A 22,863-nucleotide genomic window follows, 5' to 3' on the forward strand; every position below is an offset into this window, starting at 1 on the left:
TCTCACTATAACTACATATATCCACTTTATTATGGTACAATCACCTACTTTTATTGTTTAAACTATCCTAACTGCATTTTCCAAAGCAAAATACTTTTTTACATGAAAGAAAGTCAGAAAACTTTAATAAAAGTGTGATCTGTAGTTTCTTTTATTAGCCGTTTAATAATCAAAAGTGTTGAATTATAAATATAAAAACTGTAGAAAATTTATAACTTCTTAGCAGCAGCTGTTGTTTCCAGCTGCCACATTATTTACATCACCACACACTTCTTCTGAGATGAGTATCTGATAATTCACTGAATTTTTTACTCAAATTAGAGTCCCTAAAACATGAACGTTTTCCAAGAAGAAAAGAAAAACAATCCTTGTGTTGGTTTGCAGACATCCCAATTACAATCCTACAGTTCCTCATTAATAATCAAGAAGTCAAAGATCAAGAAGCAATTTTGACACTTAAAGAATATTTATCTGTTGAGATCAGATGATTAAATTGAAAATGAAACCCTCAAGCCACTTTTAAGGATACTGCATTGCAACACAGCGGATTATTGCGACATAAACACTAAGAGGAAATATCTCTGAGATCTCGTACTGAGGTTGGAAACCTCAACCAAGCAGAAGCTGGTATGACTGAAGTTCACACCAGACTCAGAACAGGTTGAAGGCCACACTGTTTCAGGTATATTCTTATACGCTTTGAGTCAGTCATCTTTTTGCTTTCCTTTTGGCATTTTTGTAAACTTTTGATGTAAAAAATAAATAAATAAATAAATAAATAAATAAATAAATAAATAAATAAATAAATAAATAAATAAATAGTAGTCCAAAAGAAATTATCAAGGCAGCCTTCAAGAATTTAGTGTGGTCCAAAACTTTTGTACATTACTGTCAGTTATTTAAAAAATAATAAGATAAAAAGGTACCAGCTCCTCCCGACCCCATTAAGGGTGTAAGAAAATGGATGGATGGAAGAAAAAAAGGTAGCTTTGATATGAGGACATTACCATAGCATTTAATATTGCAACACTGCCACCTTGTGGCCAAAAAGGCAAACAGCAGGTGATGCACTTGAAAACCGTTAACTCTTGTAAAATTAAACAGCATATTAGTTGTGATAATAGTTAAAAACATATATAAAAGATGGCGAAAATTACACACGAGGCCCTGTACATGATTAAATTTATCTAAAATATATGTTAAAATGTAACACTTGGAAAGAAAACTCCGATACGATTACAGAACGGCAACGGGGGCGCGGGGGGGAGGAGCTTGCTGGTTGCCATGGTAACCACCAACTAAATATAATAATAATAATAATAATAATAATACATTTCATTTATAATGCACTTTTCATTAATAAAAATCTCAAAGTGCTAAATATCCACTAAATATAAGAAAATAACTTGTTTTACTAAACAAAATGAGTTTGAACAATAAAGAAACAAATTCTGACAAACTTCAAATTTATAATGTTGTTAATGCTGTTACACTTATAAAAAATATTTTCAGGAAAAATAATTTATTTGAAGGTAAAAAATAAAGGAGGAGAATATTGTAAAAATAACTGGATTGTCTGATTGAATTAAATCTGATTGGTTGTATTTGGAGATACATTTTAATTTAGCTTTTGTATGTTTAATTTCTTGTTTTGAGAAGGAAAGCTTATAAAAGCCACATTACTTTAGTCAAACAAATAAAATAGTCTGAATTTTTGTTGGAAAGAAATGTGTAAATTAATGTACATTCAAAACCTAGAAAAGGTTTTGAGGGTTTGCGTAAATAAAAAAGACATTTGGTTTTTACATTTATTTAAATATTGACTTGAAAATCTTGATTTGGTAAATTCTGAGCAATAAAAACAGGATTAGTTTGTATTAAAGACAATATTTTCTATTGCTATGAAGGAGCAAGAAATAAATGTGGTGAGAGAGTGTTAATTTTCAATTTACAGCACAGCCTTTCAACAGATGCACTTCATAATTATGCAATTAGTAATAATTAACAAAACCTGGCAGGATACATTGAAAATGCAATGTAGGACCAAATGTGAGGTGATAGAGAGCATAATTGTAATGTTTCTGACTAAAATCATGCTGGTAAACACCATCTGTTTTCATAAAACTGCAGTTTTAATTAACACTAATGTAGAGTGCACTTGTAACTACAGCCATGATGAAAAGAAAATGCATCCTTTAATGGTTTTTAGTGTGTATTTTTATTTTAATCCTATATTAAGCGACAATATGGTGTCTGTGTGGCAATACATTTTATGTACTTGAGGTTAGATTTTAATAGTTTTAGTTCCAATGTCGGCTAAACCAGACAATTAATTTTGTAAACCAGAGAACTGATAAAGGATATTTTCTTTTGATTATAAATGTAAGCCTAAATTTAAGCCTTCGTCCTGAAGGCTTAAATTTTATTAATTAAATATTAACATTAATTATTAAACGTAATTACACATATGTTTCTTAAATTATGTAGCCCAACGTCATGAATATTCATCTATGAAATTACTTTGTTCTGGAATTTTCCTAGCTAGTAAAACATATTAACATGCTAACAGGATAACAAGAAATAACAGTGTAACACTCAGTGAAATAATAATGCTAACTGTTAGCCATTATTGTTAGCATGTAACATCAACCAAAATTAGCATTATCATGCTAACATCATAGAAGTACAATGTATTGTGCAAACTGTGTCGACCGCTTAGAATTGGAGATGGAAATTTAAGCAAGAATAATTGGTTAAAACAATTAAGAAATCACAAACTTTTATGCCTGATGACATCATTTAAGCAAAAAGTGTTGTAAAACAACATTAGCTAAATTATGCTAGCGTAAGCTAACACATTTTTACTGTAAAGTGATTGGTAGTTAGTGAAAGGATGGGTGGTTCCAGAAATTAAAATTTTGGGTAAAATCTAAAAAATAAAACGGACCAGAGCACGTTTTATTTAAAACATTTATTTGACCCAATTCTTTGGAATGTAATAGTCAGTGATGAGAGTCTGAAACAACAGAGATGGATGAGTCGGGTGCGGAGCAGAAAGTCAAAGTACAAACAATACTTTAAGTCACATAAGGCCTCACAGCTTTCTGATTCTTTTTACTTCCTTGTTTTCCTTTGTTTTTTGTTTTTTTCTTAGACAAGAAAACTACGGAAACAGTACAGAAAATAAAACGCTTTCTCTTGTCATCTAAAGAAAAACAGAAGAAAACAATGGCACGTACATCAGTGACGGTACAAAAAACACAAGGTGATATTATACCAAGTAAATAAAATCGTTACTCGTATATAAGCTTTTTCGAGAATGAAAAACATCTCTGTAAATTGTACAATTCAGAATTATACCATGGCTGTCTAAAACCATGTTAAAAAGAAGCAACAATAACACTGTCCTCTCCGTTTTCCCTCCTCTCTTTTCATAAATCAACATCATAAACACATAGATTTTTTCTTTTTTAAATATATCAGTGCAACATTTGTTTTCAGGACGAGTGCTGCAGCATCCTTTTTCTTTAGTGGAGTCCGGCTGAAACATCAGACATTCCTATAGAAGAGGAGAAAATGCGTTACGCATCTGTTTCTCCCCTAAGTTTCTGATGATGATGTTTATTTATCACTTATATCTGTTCATGAACACAAACAAGCTGCTGAATGATGGAACCGTTTTCCTCCCCGAGTTTTCTTTCAGTTGTAAAGCAACATTCCCTCTGTTGGTGAAGAAAGATATGAATGCACTAAAGTAAAACAATTGAGGCTTAAACAAAATCAAATGATTTGCTCAGCTGAGATAAAAATGGAGTAAAGGAACAGACTTCCCCCAAACTTTCCCAGCATCATCTGAAATTATGTCACTGAAGTAACAAAAACCCAGAAATTCATCCTCCAGGTGATTCTGAATCCCAACGCTTTTCCAGGCTTGAAGGGATTTTTGGTGCCTCTAGTAGCACCTAGTAGCCTCTATTGACCATTGAATTACTAAAATAAATTTACTTAATGGGAACCTGCAAAAATTGGAAAAAGCATTTTTTGATAAAAGAAAAGTTGGGTTTCAGCGCTCTTTTGATCCATGAAACACAAATGGACTGGACAACCCAATCAACTTAGTGAAGGTAAAGATGGGCAGCAGGAAAGTCTAAAACAACGGAAACTAGTTAAAATTCACCATCTGTATAGCAAATTAATATACAGATGTTAACTTTTCAGAGTTAACATCTGAAAAGGATGTTAACTCTAATGTGTTGTTTCATTGCCTCCTATTAGGTCTTCAAGCCTATCACCAGAGTTCCTGCAGCTAGCTTGCATTGCGGCGGCCATGTTGTTACATGCAGGTCCATGTAGTTTGTATTCTGGTTCCTCAACATTACATTCACACAAGATGAATACTTGGAGGCAGTTTAACAATGTGCCCAGCCAGATCCAAGTGTAATCAATGAAACCCCTTTGACTTTCTGTCACTGTAGCTGCTGAGGTTGTGTGTTTTTACCCTGTTAAGACATAAATTCCCTTTCATTGGAGCGTTTTCTCCTCTGAATCACCAGCGATGGTAAACATCCTTCGGCGACTGGTGTGATTTGAAAACAGAAAGGATACTGCAGCACTGGCGTCTTCCTCTATAGAAAAGGGCGCTCAAATATATATTAAAACCTATGTACAATACGTTGGATGTGTCATGTGCCATGAATATGAGGCATTCAGGGCTCCTACACATTTACCATATTGGGAATTTTCATAGTTTTCTTCAGTTCTGCGGATATAAACCTGGAACTCAACAGCTGAGTGAATGCCAGTGTAACCAGAAGCTGTTTTATGGTAAAATTACAGCAATAAAAAGATGCTGCTTTACGGACACAGCCTGGAAACCTTTCCCCGTAGTTTGTATAGGAACCCTGGAAAGAATGCCAGCCGATGGGAAAGCAACCAGCAGAAAACAAGGCAACAGAAAACAGGAAAATAAAGGCACTGTCGGAGCAGGTCAGTGGTCCTGCGTCAAGATCACACACACACACACACACACGCACACGCACACACACACACACACACACACACACACACACACACACACACACACACACACACACGGTTTGTATAGTCAGACACACCTCAGATGCAGATGTATATGAGTGAGACGTCCACACACACTTCCACACGCGTTAAGCTAGCTTTGCTCATTCTTCAAAACACTCGAACGAAAAGACGAGAAAAAACAACAAACAGAAACATTAAATCTTTCTGCAAAAGTTCACTAACGATACTTTCGTCTGAATTGGTCTCAACACCAGCATGTGATTACGTGAAATCAACAAAGCACGCCAAAAAACAAAGAGAATCCTTAGTTTTCTTCTTTTTTGCTGTACAGGTTCTTTATACACAGTGCCCCCTACAGGTGAGTCCCTTCCACCAACGCTCCTGAGAAATAAAAATGAAATCGGCTCACTGTTAGCCCACCCTGCCGTCCCATTAGTGGCGTCAGCCCTGTGATTGGCTGCTTGTAACGTGTCCGCTAGCGGAGTTGCCAAAGCTCCGCCCTCTGCGCCTTCGGGCTCACGCCTCTGAGTAGTTGTTCGTCTGTCCGTTTATCTTGTCCTTCTTTAGCTTGACGCCGTCCACCAGCTCAAAGTTATAGTTCTCCAGGGCGGATAAGTTCCTATCAGTCATGCTGCCCTGCGAGCAAGCGCAGTACAGCACGACGCCGCAGATGGCGCCCAGGAAGACGCCCAGAGCCGACATGGCAATGATGGTGATGAGGATGGGGTCTATCGTCTTCAGCATGTTGCCCGGCCTGCCGAGTTCACCCGTTTCCTGAGAGAGGGAGTCCATGGCTGCAAGGGACAAGAAGACGCTCAAATTAGATGGTTGAGATCAGGACATATTTTCAACTAACTTGGTATTTCAGAGATGGGTAAAACCAGGTACATGGAGAAGCAGCATTCAGCTTCTATGCCCCGCAAATCTGGAACAAACATCCAGAAAATTGCAAAACAGCTGAAACTCTGAGTCCTTTAAATCAAGACTAAAAACCCATCTGTCTAGAGTTGCTTTTAAAACATAAAAGAAACATTGGCCAACATTTTGAGAACCGTTCTGTAGAAGAACCAGTTCTCTACTACACTGTTTACTAATATTATTTGTACTATGGACATTGGAAAATGTCTGCAATAACATTGTTGCTTTTTCTTCATTATAGGACAACTGACTCCTTAATATCATTCGTTTGCTTAATCTTCTTCCAGCCTCTCCCTCAGGCTGACTTTCCTGTTCAAACACGCCTTGAAGCTGGGAGGAACCAGCTGAAGGTGAAACCTGACTGGCTGCAGCCTCTCTGCACTGGATGTGAGTCACAGATTAGAGCTCAAACCTGTTGCTGTTTTCAGTAAACTTACACAGCTACTGTGACTGAGAGCCGGAATGGAGCACAATCAGCTGGATCAAGAAACTTTATGCTGTTCGATCTGTCTGGATCTACTGAAGGATCCAGTGACGATTCCCTGTGGACACAGCTACTGTATGAACTGTATCAAAACCCACTGGGATGAAGAGGATGAGAAACGAATCCACAGCTGCCCACAGTGCAGGGAGACATTCACACCGAGGCCTGTGCTAAAGAAGAACACCATGCTAGCAGCTTTAGTGGAGCAGATGAAGAAGACCGGACTCCAAGCTGCTGCTGCTGATCACCGCTATGCTGGACCTGAAGATGTGGCCTGTGATTTCTGCACTGGAAGAAAACTGAAAGCCATCAAGTCCTGTTTATTCTGTCTGGCCTCTTATTGTCAGAAACACCTTCAGCCTCATCATGACTCAGCTGCTTTTAAGAAACACAAGCTGGTGGAGCCGTCCAAGAACCTCCAGGAGAACATCTGCTCTAAGCATGATGAGGTGATGAAGATGTTCTGCCGCACTGATCAGAAGTTTATCTGCTATCTCTGCTCTGTGGATGAACATAAAGGCCATGACACAGTGACAGTAGCAGCAGAAATAGCCGAGAGGCAAAGAGGGTTGGAGGAGAAACAACAGAAAATTCAACAAATGATTCAAGACAGAGAGGAAGATGTGAAGCTGCTTCAACAGGAGGTGGAGGCCATCAATGTCTCTGCTGATAAAACTGTGGAGGACAGTGAGAAGATCATCACTAAGCTGATCCGTCTCCTCCGGAAAAGAAGATCTGATGTGAAGCAGCAGATCAGATCCCAGCAGGAAACTGAAGTGAGTCGAGTCAAAGATGTTCAGGAGAAGCTGGAGCAGGAGATCACTGAGCTGAAGAGGAAAGACGCTGAGCTGGAGCAGCTCTCACACACAGAGGATCACAACCAGTTTCTCCTCAACTTCCCCTCACTGCCAGCACCCAGTGAGGCGACACACTCATCCAGCATCAACATCCGTCCTCTGAGACACTTTGAGGACGTGACAGCAGCTGTGTCAGAGCTCAGAGAGAAACTACAGGACGTCCTGAGAGACTCATGGACAAACATCTCACTGATGGTCTCTGGGGTGGATGTTCTACTGTCAGAACCAGAACCAAAGAGCAGAGATGGATTCTTAAGATATTCATGTCAAATCACTCTGGATCCAGACACGGCACAAACACGACTGAAACTATCAGAGGGGAACAGGAAGGTGAGACTGATGGGTCAATCTCAGTCTTATCCCAGTCACCCAGACAGATTCACTGGATATTATCAGGTTCTGAGCAGAGAGAGTCTGACTGGACGTTGTTACTGGGAGGTCGAGTGGAGCGGCTTAGTTAACGTAGCAGTTGCATACAAGAATATCTGCAGAGAAGGAAGAGAGAATGAATGTTTCTTTGGAAATAATAACAAATCTTGGGCTTTAAATTGTAATGGTTCTAGTTTTGGTCACAACAACATCTGGACCTTCATCTCAGGTCCAGTTTCCTCCAGAGTCGGAGTGTACCTGGACCACAGAGCAGGTATTCTGTCCTTCTACAGCGTCTCTGAATCCATGACTCTGATCCACAGAGTCCAGACCAGATTCACTCAGCCGCTGCTGGCTGGACTTTATGTTTATAATGGTGGAGGTTCTGCAGAGTTCTGTAATCCCAACTAGATTCTCTCTCTTCTCTCTGATTAAGGTTCATTCTGCTGTTTTGTTCTTTATTTTTCTGGTTTATATGTAGATTTCTGTGTTCAGGAGCCATAAAAGAAAACATCAGCAGTCTTTTATTCTCTACATGAAAATATAAACTTCTCTGGGTTCCAATTGGTTTGGTTTAATATTTATATTGATGTATTTCAGTGTTGTTGTTCTTGTTTAAATCAGTTGAAAGTTAAGTGAACTTACTTCTGTATTATTTATGATTCAAAGAAGAAAGTAAAACTACCATCGACTTAGAACCAATACTGGTTTTCCTGTACCTCTTTATATAAATGTTTGGTTTTCTTCAATAAAAACACTTAATTACTAAAGAAAAATTATTTGTTTTTCTTCATTTTTACAATAAATTGTGAGTTTTGTCATCTAAAGTGCAGAAACATTTCCTTCGGAAGGTGTAAAGCGATGGTGGAGAAGATCAGCATCTAATGTTTACAGCAACAATCTGGTTGGTTGGGTGGATGGATGGATGAATTGTAGGATAGATGGAATCATTTTGACCACTCAAAGCACTTTAAACTAGTCACATTCACCCATTTATACACCGATATGCAGATCAGTGGGCAATTTGGGGATGGGTGCCTTGCCCAGGGGCACCTTGGCATGTGGCAGGAGGATGCTGGAATCGAACCTACAACCTTCTGATCACAAGATGACCACTCTACCCACACAGCCACAGTAAGTTCACTTATATCAGATTTAATCAATTCCTGGAGTTGACATCTTAATCTGTCATAAAGAATGTTGTAACAATTTAAAAATTCATAATAATGACATTATCTCTCTTAGTGTTGTATTATTTCCTCAATTTTTAATAAAGTTGCTACTCTACAATCCTCACTAATATTATTTGTACGATGTATTTGGTAAAATGTCTGCGCAAACATTGTTGATTTTTGTTCAATAGAGAGCAACCAAGCTCTACTTATATCACTCATTTGGTTAATCCTCCCCCAGGATGACACTCCTCCCATCTTCCTGTTCAAACACATCTTGAAGCTGGGAGGAACCACCAGCTGAAGGTGGAAGCTGATTGGCTGCACCCAAAGTTCAAACCAGTTTCTGTTTTCAGGAAATGAAACTTACACAGTCACTGAGACTGAGAGCAGAAATGGAGCAGCAGGCAGTTCATCTGGATCGAGAAACTTTCTTCTGTTTGATCTGTTTGGATCTACTGAAGGATCCAGTGACGATTCCCTGTGGACACAGCTACTGTATGAACTGTATCAAAACCCACTGGGATGAAGAGGATGAGAAACGAATCCAAAGCTGCCCACAGTGCAGGGAGACATTCACACCGAGGCCTGTGCTAAAGAAGAACACCATGCTAGCAGCTTTAGTGGAGCAGATGAAGAAGACTGGACTCCAAGCTGCTACTGCTGATCACCGCTATGCTGGACCTGAAGATGTGGCCTGTGATTTCTGCACTGGAAGAAAACTGAAAGCCATCAAGTCCTGTTTATTCTGTCTGGCCTCTTATTGTGAGAAACACCTTCAGCCTCATCATGATTCAGCTACATTTAAGAAACACAAGCTGGTGGAGCCGTCCAAGAACCTCCAGGAGAACATCTGCTCTAAGCATGATGAGGTGATGAAGATGTTCTGATCAGAAGTTTATCTGTTATCTCTGCTCTGTGGATGAACATAAAGGTCATGACACAGTGACAGTAGCAGCAGAAATAGCCGAGAGGCAAAGAGGGTTGGAGGAGAAACAACAGAAAATTCAACAAATGATTCAAGACAGAGAGGAAGATGTGAAGCTGCTTCAACAAGAGGTGGAGGCCATCAATCACTCTGCTGATAAAACAGTGGAGGACAGTGAGAAGATCTTCACCCAGCTGATCCGTCTCCTCCAGAAAAGAAGCTCTGATGTGAAGCAGCAGATCAGATCCCAGCAGGAAACTGAAGTGAGTCGAGTCAAAGATGTTCAGGAGAAGCTGGAGCAGGAGATCACTGAGCTGAAGAGGAAAGACGCTGAGCTGGAGCAGCTCTCACACACAGAGGATCACAACCAGTTTCTCCTCAACTACCCCTCACTGCCAGCACCCAGTGAGGCGACACACTCATCCAGCATCAACATCCGTCCTCTGAGACACTTTGAGGACATGACAGCAGCTGTGTCAGAGCTCAGAGAGAAACTACAGGACGTCCTGAGAGACTCATGGACAAACATCTCACTGATGGTCACTGAGGTGGATGTTCTACTGGCAGAACCAGAACCAAAGAGCAGAGATGGATTCTTGAGATATTCATGTGAAATCACTCTGGATCCAAACACGGCACAAACACAGCTGGCACTATCAGAGGGGAACAGGAAGGTGACATGGATGAAGCAACCATTTAGTCATCCAGACAGATTCACTCATTACTATCAGGCTCTGAGCAGAGAGAGTCTGACTGGACGTTGTTACTGGGAGGTGGAGTGGAGTGGAGGACCAACTTTCATAGGAGTTGCATACAAGAATATCTGCAGAGTAGGAGTAGGAAAGGAATGTTTAATTGGAGATAATGACAGATCTTGGGCTTTAAATTGTCAGGAGTCTAAATTTGGTCACAGCAACATTTGGACCCCTGTCTCAGGTCCAGTTTCCTCCAGAGTCGGAGTGTACCTGGACCACAGAGCAGGTATTCTGTCCTTCTACAGCGTCTCTGAATCCATGACTCTGATCCACAGAGTCCAGACCAGATTCACTGAACTGGTGCTGGCTGGACTTTATGTTTATAACACTGGATGCTCTGCAGAGTTCTGTAAACCCAACTAGATTTTCTCTCTTGATGGTTGAGCAGGGTTCATTATTCTGGTGTCTGTACTACTGTTTTGTTTCTGATGTTTCTGGTTAAATGCATTTCTCCCTGTTGAGGAGCCAGAAAGGAAACCACTGCTGATGTTTTCTTTCATTCTAATATGACATAAGTATTTCTCCACGAGAACATATAAACTTCTCTGGGATCTAGTAGTTTTGCTTTAATATTTCTATTGAGCTATTAGGATGTTGTTGTTTAAATCAGTTGAGATTGGAATGAACTGAATTTACTTCATTTTTTATTCATTGTGATTCAAAGAAGAAAGTGAAACTACAATAAACTTAGAACTGATGCTGTTTTCTTATAAATCTTTATATCAATATCAGTAAAATTAAATGTCTGTTGTGTCTCTTTGGTTTTTTTTCAATAAAACAAGTTAATTACAGAGAAATTTTGACTTATTTTTCTTCATTTTTACAATAAACTGAGCTTTATCATTTAAAGTACAGAAACATTTCCTTCAGAAGGTTTCAGGTGATGCTGGAGAAGAAAAGATCCACATCTAATGTATAAAGCAACAATCTGACCTGAGTTAAAATGGATTACATTTATCTTTAAGATCAAGTTCCCGTCCTGGAAAGTTGTGCCAGTCTACGCTGAGATGGATGGATGATTGGATGTATGACTGCATGAATGTATGGATGGATGGATGAGAAACGACTGGTTGGTTGGTTGATGGATGGATGAATGAATAGAAGACTTGGGTGATTGGTTGGTTGATGGATAAGAAGATATACAAACGGATAGTTGGATGGATGGACCAATCATTTGGGCCAGTCATTGAACCGTTGATTATTTTGTTGGATGGAAATCTGGATAAATTGGTGGCATCAACTAACGGTTTGATTGATGGATGGATGGATGGATGGATGGATGGATGGATGGATGGATGGATGGATGGATGGATGGATGGATGGATGGATGGATGGATGGATGGATGGATGGATGGAAGACTTGGGTGATTGGTTGGTTGTTCTGGATGGATAGTTAGATGAATGGATGAATCGATGGATGGACGGATGGAAAATGACTAGTTGGATGGGAGAATCATTGATTAGATAGAATCACCAAAGGAAAATCTTAAAACTTTGACAGAAAACATGGAGAAGAAAGAAAACCCAGTTAATCAGAAGAAATATGGAAAGAAATGACTCAAAACCTTTCCCCAGTCCCGTATATTGAGTAAGCAACGTACACAAGGTCATAAGAAGTAAAAATATTATATATATGCACATTTGCTGAGTCTCTACAAAGACGTTCTTGGTTAAAATTTATAAATTTTACTAACAAATGTGTCAAAATAAACATTACAAGAAGTAAAGTACACATCACTTACGTAGCATTAAGATTTTAGTGGGTGGAGATGTTGGAGCCTCTGGATCTGGAGACAAAAACAAGAATGAAGAATAAGTTAATTCACTTCCTGAAGGTTTATTTCACTTTAATATTGCTAACTTATTATAGATGCAAACCCTTGCAGTCCTGAATGTTGAGCCCGTCCATGATTTGGATGTCGTCCACCGCTATGTGGCCTGTGGTGCGTCTGTCTGCGATTCCCTCCACCAACACCTGGAAACAGCAGCAAACAGGCTTTTTAAATGGTGTTTAATGGCCTTCTTAAAGAGGCTCTTCGGCTGTTTACTGCATTTGGGATGTAGACGTTTTAAATTTACATTTAACATCTTTCAGCTCTTTCAACTACTATTCATCAAATCCAAGTAGAACTAACACCCAAAAAGCTTCACAACATATTTTTTTAATTGGTTGATTATCTATACATGTGCACATATATATGGAACAGGGTTTTATTTTAATATTATAGATGTAAAGTTAGTCAAAATTGCTTTCTTTATTCTTTAAATTCATTTTGTTCAGGTAAAAAGTTATTTTCTCCTGACATTTACTGCTGTTAGTGGCTTCTGGCAGTTGGTGGTTACCATAGCAACCGGCAACTGTCAGCTCCTCCCCCTTTTTCTGCTGCTGTCCTTTAACTGTGATAGTATTATTATTATTATTATTATTAGGATCAGCTCTGTGTCTGGTTTTTTACAAGTCTTATATTTTAACATATTTTAGACAAATTTAATCATATGCAAAGTTTCATGTGTAATTTTGCCATGATTTATATGTGTTTTTAACTGTTATCATAATTATAGCTGCACATTTTAGCTGTGGTTAATTTAACAACTAGTAGCTGCTGTCAACTGTTCATTTTGAACCATTATAGTTTTTTTTAGGGTTATTTATTGCATTTTATTTAAAGTATAAGGACAGAAGCTGCTGGACTGATGATAACCAAAAACTTGATTTTCTCTTTTGTTAGAATAAATTCAGCATCATATGCTTTACTTTGTTTTAACATTAAAAAAAACTTCACTCTGAAGGTGTGACGGCTTTTATTTTCACGATCAATTACATGTACACTGCAAAAAGACAAAATCTAACCAAGTATTTTTGGTCTAGTTTCTAGTGCAAATATCTTAATATGTGTGAATTAAGACAAAACTAACTCATAAGAATCTTCTCAGCAAGATATAGGAGCTTGTTTCATGTCAATAATTGGTTGAAAAAGTCAGTGAAATGTCAATGGAATGAGATATTTTTCACATATTTCAAGTTAAAATGATTTCTTCCAATGGTTGATAATTTATCTCACAACTAGTACATTTTCATCAATATTTAGGAATTAATGACTTAACACAAACTCTTATTTTGTGCTGAAAAGTTTCTTTTGAGTTAGTTTTGTCTTTTTTCAAGTGTACCAAGATAAACCAAAAACACTAGATAAGTTTGTTTTTTGCAGTGTAGAGGAAACCCTGAATGTCTGTAAAAAAGACTCGGTTAATAAATTTTGCTTCTCATGCTCATTTCTGATCCAAATGTCAGTCCATCCATAAGTTAATTATGATGTAACTGACAGAAACGTCTCTGGCTGAGCCTCTTTCTGTTACCATCAACACAAACCCGCCATTTTGAATCAATTTTTCTCAGCTGATCCAGACGCTCCTTACCTGATACGAGAGTCTTGTTTGAGGAAGTAAGACACGGCCTTCCCTCCATCTGCTGCCCTGATGGCCGCTCTTCGTCCACAGGACCTGGCCCTCGTCGTCGTCGTCGTGGCGATAGCTGATGCGCAGCGCCCCTCCGCGCTCGCCGGCCATCTGGTACCAGAAGGACATGCAGAGGCTGGCGTCCGGCGTGGTGATGGATAAGCTGGCCAGCCGGGCCACCTTCTCCTCCCCGCTCTGCTCCTCTCCGGGCTTACTGGGTGTGATTGTGTCCGTCAGCTGCATGTAGATGAAGTTCCCTGAACCACCTGCAGGGGGCAGCAAAACATAAACCATGGCAGACAGAGATGAGCTCCTGAAAAGCCTTCATGAATGAAACATGCAAGTTTTTTTCCTTCATATTTCTCAGTGAGAAAGACGCGCTTTATAAAAAGCCCACAAAGCTCTCAAGGGTGTTCTGGTCAATGAGTCTTTTCACTTTCCGAATATCTGCCTCAAACACTCCGAAGACATCAAGGACTTCACAAGGTTTTTCAGGGAAAACAAAGGATTGGGTATCAGGAGAAAGTCAGCCCTGCCGTCACAAAGAGCTCATTTTTTTACTTGTGATCTGGTTAAGTCAAAGAATCAAGGAGAAATCATTCATTTCGGCGCTGCTGTCGCCTCCACGCAAACATCCATCAAACCCATCCAATGGAGAAGAAGGCCAGAGAGGTGAAGCATGCTGATGGATTTCTTTGTTGAGATGTTTTTCAGAAAAAAAGTCGAACACTTCAAGGTTGTTCCATCGCTTAGAGAAATGTTTAAAAGCTGCGAACTTCTGAAGGTTTGCTCTGTTCAACATCCTGCTTATTACCAGGAGTTATAAATCTCTGGATTTCTTAAAGCTCACAGCTGCTTTAGAGAGACATGATGGAAGATTTTATAGGAAAATCTCTCTTATTGTGGAAGTTATTGTCATCATAGGTAATTTATGATAACTATATTATCATAAATAACTTCAACTGATTTTAACCAGGATAGATTTTCAATCCACACATGACTAAAATTACACATAAAGCCTCAACTATTTACATTTTAAAAGGTAAAACATTTCCCATTTATCCACAGTTTTCATTCCTCGCTGTTGTTTTTTTATTTTTTAAGCAGTTGTGAGGGACATTAGCGAAACCTTAAACTGCTGCTGCACAAGTTACTCAATAGGTTGTTGCTAGGTAACCAAAGAGTGGAGAAAGTTGCTAGGTAACCAAAGTGTGGAGAGAGTTGCTAGGTAACCAAAGTGTGGAGAGAGTTGCTAGGTAACCAAAGAATGAGAGAGTTAGTTGATTCCACCAACCTTGCTTAGCTAGCTGTGAGATGTTGAGTGGCTAAAGACTTTCACAGGCCTACATCTCCCAGAATGCTGTGCGGTTCTGGATTGGAGTTCACTGAACGTATTATCTGTTGACATTGATCACGTATCTATTGGTAAATATATAACATCACCAATTTATTGCTTAACTCAATGTGAAGGTAACCTTTTAACTCTCAAAAAGTAACCTGTTAGATTCAGTTAAGTATGTTGTTGGTCATGTGAAACAAAAGGTTCAAGAAATAAACGTGAAAGCTTTATTGCAGTAAACCTCATATTCAAGAAAGAAAGTTCTGGAAAGGAAAACTGCCAATGTGGAACCAAAGAAAACACACTGTAAGTTCTGGGGAAGCACTCTCTAATTTCTGGAAAGCAACCTGTATTTTCAGAAAACAGATAGTTTCAGAAAAGTATTAAGTTACAGAGAGTGACACATTAAGTTCTGGAAAGTAATCTGTAAGTTAGTTACACAAACATACGCTGTAGGTCCTGGGAAAACAAGCTCTGGGATAGCACCATGCAGATCACAGAAAGTCATCAAACGTTTCAGAAAACCGGTAGCTGAAGAAAAGTTTGATTCAAGTTCTAGAAAGTAACCCGTAAGTCACACAGAAGTCCTCTGTAGGTTCTGAGAAAACACCCTGTAAACTCTGGGATAGTTCCATATGGTTTATGGTTAAAGTTTCAAAGTGTAAGCTCTGTGTTCCAGAAAGTAAACTTTACGCTCTGGAAAGTAACTCTCGTGTTGTTCGCATTGATTATTGGTCAATTGGTCACTTTGAAAACGTGATTTTTACACCAAGATTCTATCTTGATCACCAATGTAAAGTTTTAAAGATTTAATTGAATGTGAATAGTTAATAATTTCACCGCAGAAAAACTGGTTCAAATAAATAATTAAAAACCTAAAATTACTATAATGCTGTTGTTTTTCTGCTGTATTGGGAATAAAATGTGTTATTTAAAGATTTTATGAACATGCTTTGCTCAGCAGAGTCCCACGGCTCGTTCCAGGAGGATGCTTCATCCTGGAATAAACTTTATTATTATTATTATTTATGTGTGGCCTACCTGTGTGGTCGAGCGTGGGGCCTCTGTGGACAGCTGGAGCCTCGCTGCTCTGGATGAACCACTCGGCTCCTGAGCCGCTGTCCTTGGTCCAACCGCATAACGACGAGAAGTCGAAGTTACAGGCAAACCAAACATAAGCTGGAAGACAAAACAACTTTTTCAGAACAAAAAACCATTAAAGTCAATGTTTGAATCTAAACATTGAGTAAGACTGTCGTAAACTTTACTGGACGACAGAAGTTATTGCTACAAACGATAACGTTGTTGTTTTGAGACCATTTTAATGGTAATGGCATAATAATGGAAGATAAATAAACTTTAAATTCTAATGAACATTTAACACTGGAGTTGGAAAACATTTTAAATATCCAAAATAAATAAGCAAAACAACAAAAGCAACAAATGAAATTAATTATGACGTCTCTGTAAACAAAATTGTCCTTCAAAAAAGGCCAGACTGAAAACTTTATCATCCAGTTTTTGGTAAATAAATGGAAATTATTGGGCTTGTTTTAACTCATCATATAATTAAGTGATTTTTGTAATATATCCACACTTTTTGCCATTTTGGCCAAAATTGTCGACTCAAAAGTTGTCGTGGTTCAAAGAAAACAACCTGAAATCAAGCAAATACAGTAGCTGGATGTTTAAGACGATCTATTAGAGTCTTAGATAGAAAAAATGACTAAATTTCCACTAAAAACGCAGAAATTTTGTGATAAATTTCAGAAATTTACTACTCCTTTAATTTTGCAGTTTTGCAGTGGTAGAAGAAAGATGTTTGGTTTTAATTTCTTTTGGGCTTGATTGAATAAATTTATTTTCAGTAACAAGAACAGGATTTGAGTCGCTTTCTTTCAAAACTCTTGATATATTTAGCTGCTGACTTTTCAGTAAAAGTCCCTGAATAAACTTGGCTTAATTTTTTGTTAAAACTTAGTTATAAAACACAAATACTTTATGTCACACTTTACATTTTCCTACATAAGACAATAATGTTGGTAACCATTTTTACCCTGGTTACAAATTAAAAGTCTCCATCTGCATCTATAGGCCAAATTTGTATCATTACATGGGCCATAAAAGGCCCTTGGACCACACTTTGAACCCCCCTGATTTATTGCTTATTGCGTACCTTACATACCATCTCTGATACAGGAAAATGAACAGTTTTGTAGATGAACTTCACTTTCTTTTTGTTGGTTTTCAAACATTTAAAATGCACCAAAGCTTTGAGGAAACACCAAGTGATCTTCATAAAAAGCAGCTCTGAAAGAAAACCTTAAGGAGTTGATTATCCTTCTGCTGAATCCCAAGTATTTTATTAACTAATGAGCTCCCTCTCTCAAACAAAGCTCCTCCATCTGCTCCAGTAAACCCTTACAGGAAGCCAAGGCAGGGATTACTAGAAGCTTCCTGGAGCCAAGCATCATATAGTAACTTTATTAAGTTGAATACTCCAGTCTCACGCTGTGTTTACCAACTCGTTTAATTCTCTCAGGTTGAGAATGCCTCAGGATTTTGTGGCATCTCTATTAAAAACACATGCACTCAGTTGTGTGTATTAATTCTCCAGAAGAAACGCTCCAACCGGCGACGGGTATTGCAGGATGCCGCCATGTTTGAAACAGGTTGAAAACCTCCAAAGAGGTAGATTAGCTAATAGCAACAGCAGCTAATCTACCACAGCAATCACTTATTAATAATCTCAAAATAAACATCAAGCCTAAAAACATAAAACCGTCAGTTTTGCTGAATCCTGATTTATCAAGCGGCATTGTTGTCAGTTGCTATGGCAACCAGTCTGCGTGTAGCGTAGCTGACACAGGAAGTGAGAAATATGTGGTTTTCTGGATTTTTTTCTGTTTTGCTGTGGTGAACTGCACTGAATTAATAATACCTACATGTTTCAGGTGTCATTTTGTCAACATAAACTTTTTACTGCGGCAGCGCAGCTAGTAAAAAATAAAATCGCCTTTCTGCCATCCAGACGCAAAATCTCCTTATTGTTGAAATGTTTCCTACTCCCTAAAGCAGCCTCTAAGTTGTGAAAAGTAAATGGTAATGTCTTTGAAAGTAAAGTGTGTCGCTACCAGAGAAACAAAGCACCACTTTTAGGAAGAGTCCCCAAATAAAGAGTGACAACAGATCGGGAGCAGGTTGGGTTCATGCATGTGTTTGGGATCAGACGGACGGGAGGAATCTCTGTCCGTTGCTGCTCTGGCAGTGGAGAGGCGCCAGCAGTTTAACCGCAGCATTCAAATGCATTCAGCAGTCTGTGTGAATTGGACATGTTTTTTTTTTCCAGGCTAATAGGATGCAGAGACGACTGTGGAGCTGCACTGGCAGACCCCAAACTGCCTTCCTGTGATGCTTCGGCTCGGCTAATTGAGACCCAGGAGGCTTTTATTCTTCCTCTGCAGGAGGAATCCTCCCTCCATTCTTCTCTTTTATTACGACTCTCTCCTTTTTTCTTTCTGTTTGTTTTTTCCTCCAGTCTGGCTTCTATAACTTCTTAACTTTTTCCACAAAATTCCTTCAGTTTGGGCCACAAAATTTGGTGTGTTCAAGGGAGATGAGAACTTTTACAAGGCTCTACAGTGGTTAAATGTAAGTATTAACATTTTCACACTGCCAGTTTTCCTTTTTTTGTTACGTTAGCTCTGATTTGTGCTTTTTGTTGACTTTTGCTCAGAATTTTTTGGATTAACAATCATTTCTGGACAAATGTTCCCCAATGGTTTTGGATGCTGGAAGGATTTTTGGACTGTTTCTAGGATACGTAACCATGGCAACAGGGTGTTTTTACAACAGCTGATTAGCATCTGAAATGGTTAAACATAACCTGAACCATGAACAGAGAGCAGAAGAAGAAAGAGGAACCAGCTCTAACATCCTTCATATCCCCTACTCCAACATCTCTCATATGAAGAGTTTTCCTTCATCACCAAACTTATAATATAAGACAAATAAATCTAAGCAACTTTAGTGATTAAATTTATTTGGCAAACCTTTGAAAATCATAAACTTTGAGCAGATTTCATCATTTAATATATTTTTTTTAGCTTTTGTTAAATAAATGATGTAACTCGACCTGCGATGTGACAGATTTTATAGGACAGACTTTGTAAACATGGGGGAACGTTTTGGAGAATATCCTCACCTGGAAAGTCGACCTTGGGGTCGGGGGTCATGACGACTCCTGTTACAGACAGATGGGACAGTCAGGGTTAGGTCAAAGGTCAGGGAGGGACGTCCCAACCACACACACGTCAACACAAACACAAAATACCCGTACCTTAACAAAAAAACAGAACATAATAATTCAGTTTCCTAATAAAAGCCTCTAAAACTTAATGGTCAGAATAATCTGATGGTTAAATTCATAATTTAGACCAAAATAAATGTTTTAAACTTCAATATATGTTGCTCATTATGCTGTTCAAAAAGATATAAGATATAAGCCAACTAAAGAAGTGAGAGTTTGATTTCATAGTTATTTATATAATAATATATATTATTTATATAGCGCCAATTCACAACAAATGTTGTCTAAGCGCACTTAGAAACAAATTAAATCATTCATACATTCCAACTCATCCTAGTTATCAAACAGAACAAAAAGCTCAATTAATTATTCAATTAATTATCTAAGTTTTTAGAGAGAAATAAAAATCTGCAAATATTTAAAAGAGCAGCTCTAAAAGGGAAAGTTGTGTTTTTCAACAGTATAATTATTTAACTATTTCATATATGAAAAATAGAAAACATACATTCAAGCAAACATTGAAAATCCCCAAACCAAAATCAATACATAGTGTGTAAAATAAAATAAAATAAAATTCAGCTAAAAAATGAAAATTAAAACAGTAACAACAATAAAAGAAGAACACATATTAAAAACACTGAGTACTAAAAATCTAATGCCTAGATAAAGAGTCACTCTCGTATTAATAAATATTAGTTATGAATTAATATCAATATTATTAATATTTTATTCCACTGATCTAAAGCTGCATGAATGTGTCCCATGTTTCCCTAAATTTATTGGCCTTTCCTCTGACCACGCATGTTAATTCCTCTCACCAAAGCGTTCGTCGTAGACCAGCGTGTTCTCCGTTTCCTCGTCGGAGTCCTGCTCCCTTTCCAGGCACTCCGGACACGCCACGGTGGTGGGGAGCGTGGTCGGCGCTGCGGTGGTGGCGCCGAACGTGGTCATGGGCGGCATGGTGGACGGCGCGGTGGTGGGGGGAGGCCCTGTCGTGGTTTTCTCTGGAAAAACAAATTAAAAAATTATCAAACTTTGTACAAAAGACTAAATGTGAAGCGTTGAAGAGGATCAGGTTGACAAAAACTTTCACAAATGTGTTTTTTTATGGAGCAGAAGTCACAAAATGTCTCACATTTACTTCAGTTTGCATCCTGTAAGATTTGGAAAGTAAACCGTAAACTAGAGCTGAAACAATTAACCGCGATCAATCGATTATGAATCAAATAATTTAGAAATCGATTAATCGCTGGCTTAAGTAAATATACAAAATATATACATTTTACATTTAAGATGAATAAAAAGTTCTTTATCAAGTGGCAGTTTTAGATTCATCTGGTTCAAATGGCATAAAAACTCTTATTAAGCATCTTTAGCCATCCAATTATTAACTGATTAATAAAATAATCAGCAGATTAGCCCTAAACTGTACTGATGTTAAGTAAAGCAGGAAAGACTGAAGTTTTTATATGTAAATGTCAGTTTTTTAGCTGCAGATGCATCTTCTGCAAGCCTTCACTAAAGATATTATTGCGTTTTAGACAATAAAATGTTTATTTTCTTATTTTAAAAAGTATTATTTATTTGTATCTTAATGTATTTCTAATACTGATGGCAATATAACGTGTTGTTGACACCTGGAAGGGAAATGGCTGAAGTTAGTGCTTTAGCATTAGCAGGACTAATGTTTATAGTTAGTGCTTTAGGGTTAGCTCATTAGTTAGCAGGGGTTGTTAGCTACCTCTAACTTACAAATTTACATCTATGCTCTAGAATGTTAGTTCCTGTAAACCGTTTAGGGTTAAAAATGTGATATATGAGCTGAGGAACACGTAAGCTGCAGAACGTATGCGGTAAGTTCTGGGAAAGTATTGGGTAAGTTCTAGAAAGTAACATGTCGTAGCAACATCGTAGACCCAACACTGGGATAACTAGGATTTTGCAGATTTTCTAGATTATAAGAAAGATTTCTAGTTTTCAAATTCTTTCAGGCTCAGTTGAACAAATTTATTCTCAATTAAAAAAAAAACTTGGGTCACTTTCTTCCAAAGCGCTTCTTATACTTAAGTGAGCTTAATAAATTACATAAAAGCTGATTTGGATGCAGAAACGTTCTCAGTAAAAGTCTCTGGATTGATTTGGTTCTACTTATTATAATAGTTTGTGATATATTTAATATTTTCCATCACAAGACAACCAAACTAGTAATAATTTTAGACAAATTTCAAATAAAAAGAAAGCTGGGGGCCAGAAAAATATCAGTCCAAGGGCCACAAATGGTCCCCGGGCCGCACTTTGAACACCCCGATGTAGAGTGCAACTTGTAGGATTTCATTCATTTCGTCTGAATTCAGAGAAAGTAACCTGAATTTTCAGGAAAATGTCCTATGAAGATGTTCAGAGTGTCTTGTAGTTGGTTAAATTGACCCAGAATGGTTCAGAAAATTACAAAGTTTCCCCAAACTCAATAAGTTTTCTCTTCTCTTGCAAATAAAATCCATGTTTTATGGCAATAAAATCAACCAAACTTGAACAACAACAACAACAACAACAGGCTCCGGATCCCAGATGGTCGAGACGTAATTAAAGCGTGTTTGTGACATCCTGAGTGGGATGGATGGAGGTTTGTTCTCACAGCAGCGAGGATGATTTAACTTTTAGCCAATCTGCAGGCGCATCACGAAGCTCGTTAAGCTTCCTTCTGCTCCGCGCGTCCTTCTTGTGTTTTCGGTGAAAACAGATACGCGAGCGAGTGATCTCACATTTTAGATGTTAGCTCCAAAGAGTTTTAGTTTTTAACAGCTTGGAAGAGTTTTTCCCAACTCAGACTGATTTCTTATCCTCTTTCTGCTGTTCTGCTCTCTTTCACCCGCATATAAAACATATCTCATCTGCTTTTGGCTGCTTCTTATCAGTCTCCCTGCAGGGCAACCAGATCCTCCACTTCCTGCCTTCATCTGTTCCCCGCTCTCCTCCTGTGAGAGGTCGCGCCCTGCCTTCCCTCCCGTCTCCCTGCAGCAGCAGCAGCAGCGCAGAGACAAACCTGCATGGCTTTCAGCTCAAACCTCAAAGGATTCAGCAAAACAAAATCCAACAGCAAGTTCATGCAAAGTTATCCAAAATGAAACAATAATATTTGAGCTAATTTTGAGTAAATACAATATTACCTTCACAGTGTGTCAGGATTACTTTAGTAGCAAGTCTGAAAGACAGCAGGAACCTTTGTAGTTTTATGT

The 22,863-nt window shown here is 38.2% G+C and overlaps 2 protein-coding genes and 1 pseudogene across 2 annotated transcripts in view; 2 read left to right on the forward strand and 1 right to left on the reverse strand.

The window, feature by feature from the left end:
* Nucleotides 1-2,956: 2,956 nt before the first annotated feature.
* LOC106906125 (neuropilin-1a-like) overlaps nucleotides 2,957-22,863 on the reverse strand; it is an 80,537-nt gene continuing 60,630 nt past the window's right edge. The window contains exons 12-18 of the mRNA XM_088014348.1: nucleotides 20,446-20,631; nucleotides 19,523-19,561; nucleotides 16,360-16,497; nucleotides 13,941-14,245; nucleotides 12,402-12,498; nucleotides 12,266-12,310; nucleotides 2,957-5,834 (exon numbers count right to left, since the gene is read on the reverse strand). Coding sequence (XP_087870474.1) covers nucleotides 5,557-5,834; nucleotides 12,266-12,310; nucleotides 12,402-12,498; nucleotides 13,941-14,245; nucleotides 16,360-16,497; nucleotides 19,523-19,561; nucleotides 20,446-20,631 — 1,088 coding nt within the window. The 3' untranslated portion in view covers nucleotides 2,957-5,556. The remainder of the gene's footprint in view (nucleotides 5,835-12,265; nucleotides 12,311-12,401; nucleotides 12,499-13,940; nucleotides 14,246-16,359; nucleotides 16,498-19,522; nucleotides 19,562-20,445; nucleotides 20,632-22,863) is intronic.
* On the forward strand, nucleotides 6,387-8,444 carry LOC106930136 (tripartite motif-containing protein 16-like). The gene has a single exon (XM_015007508.2). The coding sequence runs from the start codon at nucleotides 6,421-6,423 to the stop codon at nucleotides 8,077-8,079; it is 1,659 nt and encodes a 552-aa protein (XP_014862994.2). The 5' UTR covers nucleotides 6,387-6,420; the 3' UTR covers nucleotides 8,080-8,444.
* Nucleotides 9,185-11,320, forward strand: LOC106930135 (tripartite motif-containing protein 16-like; annotated as a pseudogene).

The sequence above is a fragment of the Poecilia mexicana genome, unplaced genomic scaffold (assembly GCF_051168715.1).
Source record: "Poecilia mexicana isolate PSO_F unplaced genomic scaffold, ASM5116871v1 scaffold_17, whole genome shotgun sequence".
In the NCBI taxonomy this organism is placed as follows: domain Eukaryota; kingdom Metazoa; phylum Chordata; class Actinopteri; order Cyprinodontiformes; family Poeciliidae; genus Poecilia; species Poecilia mexicana.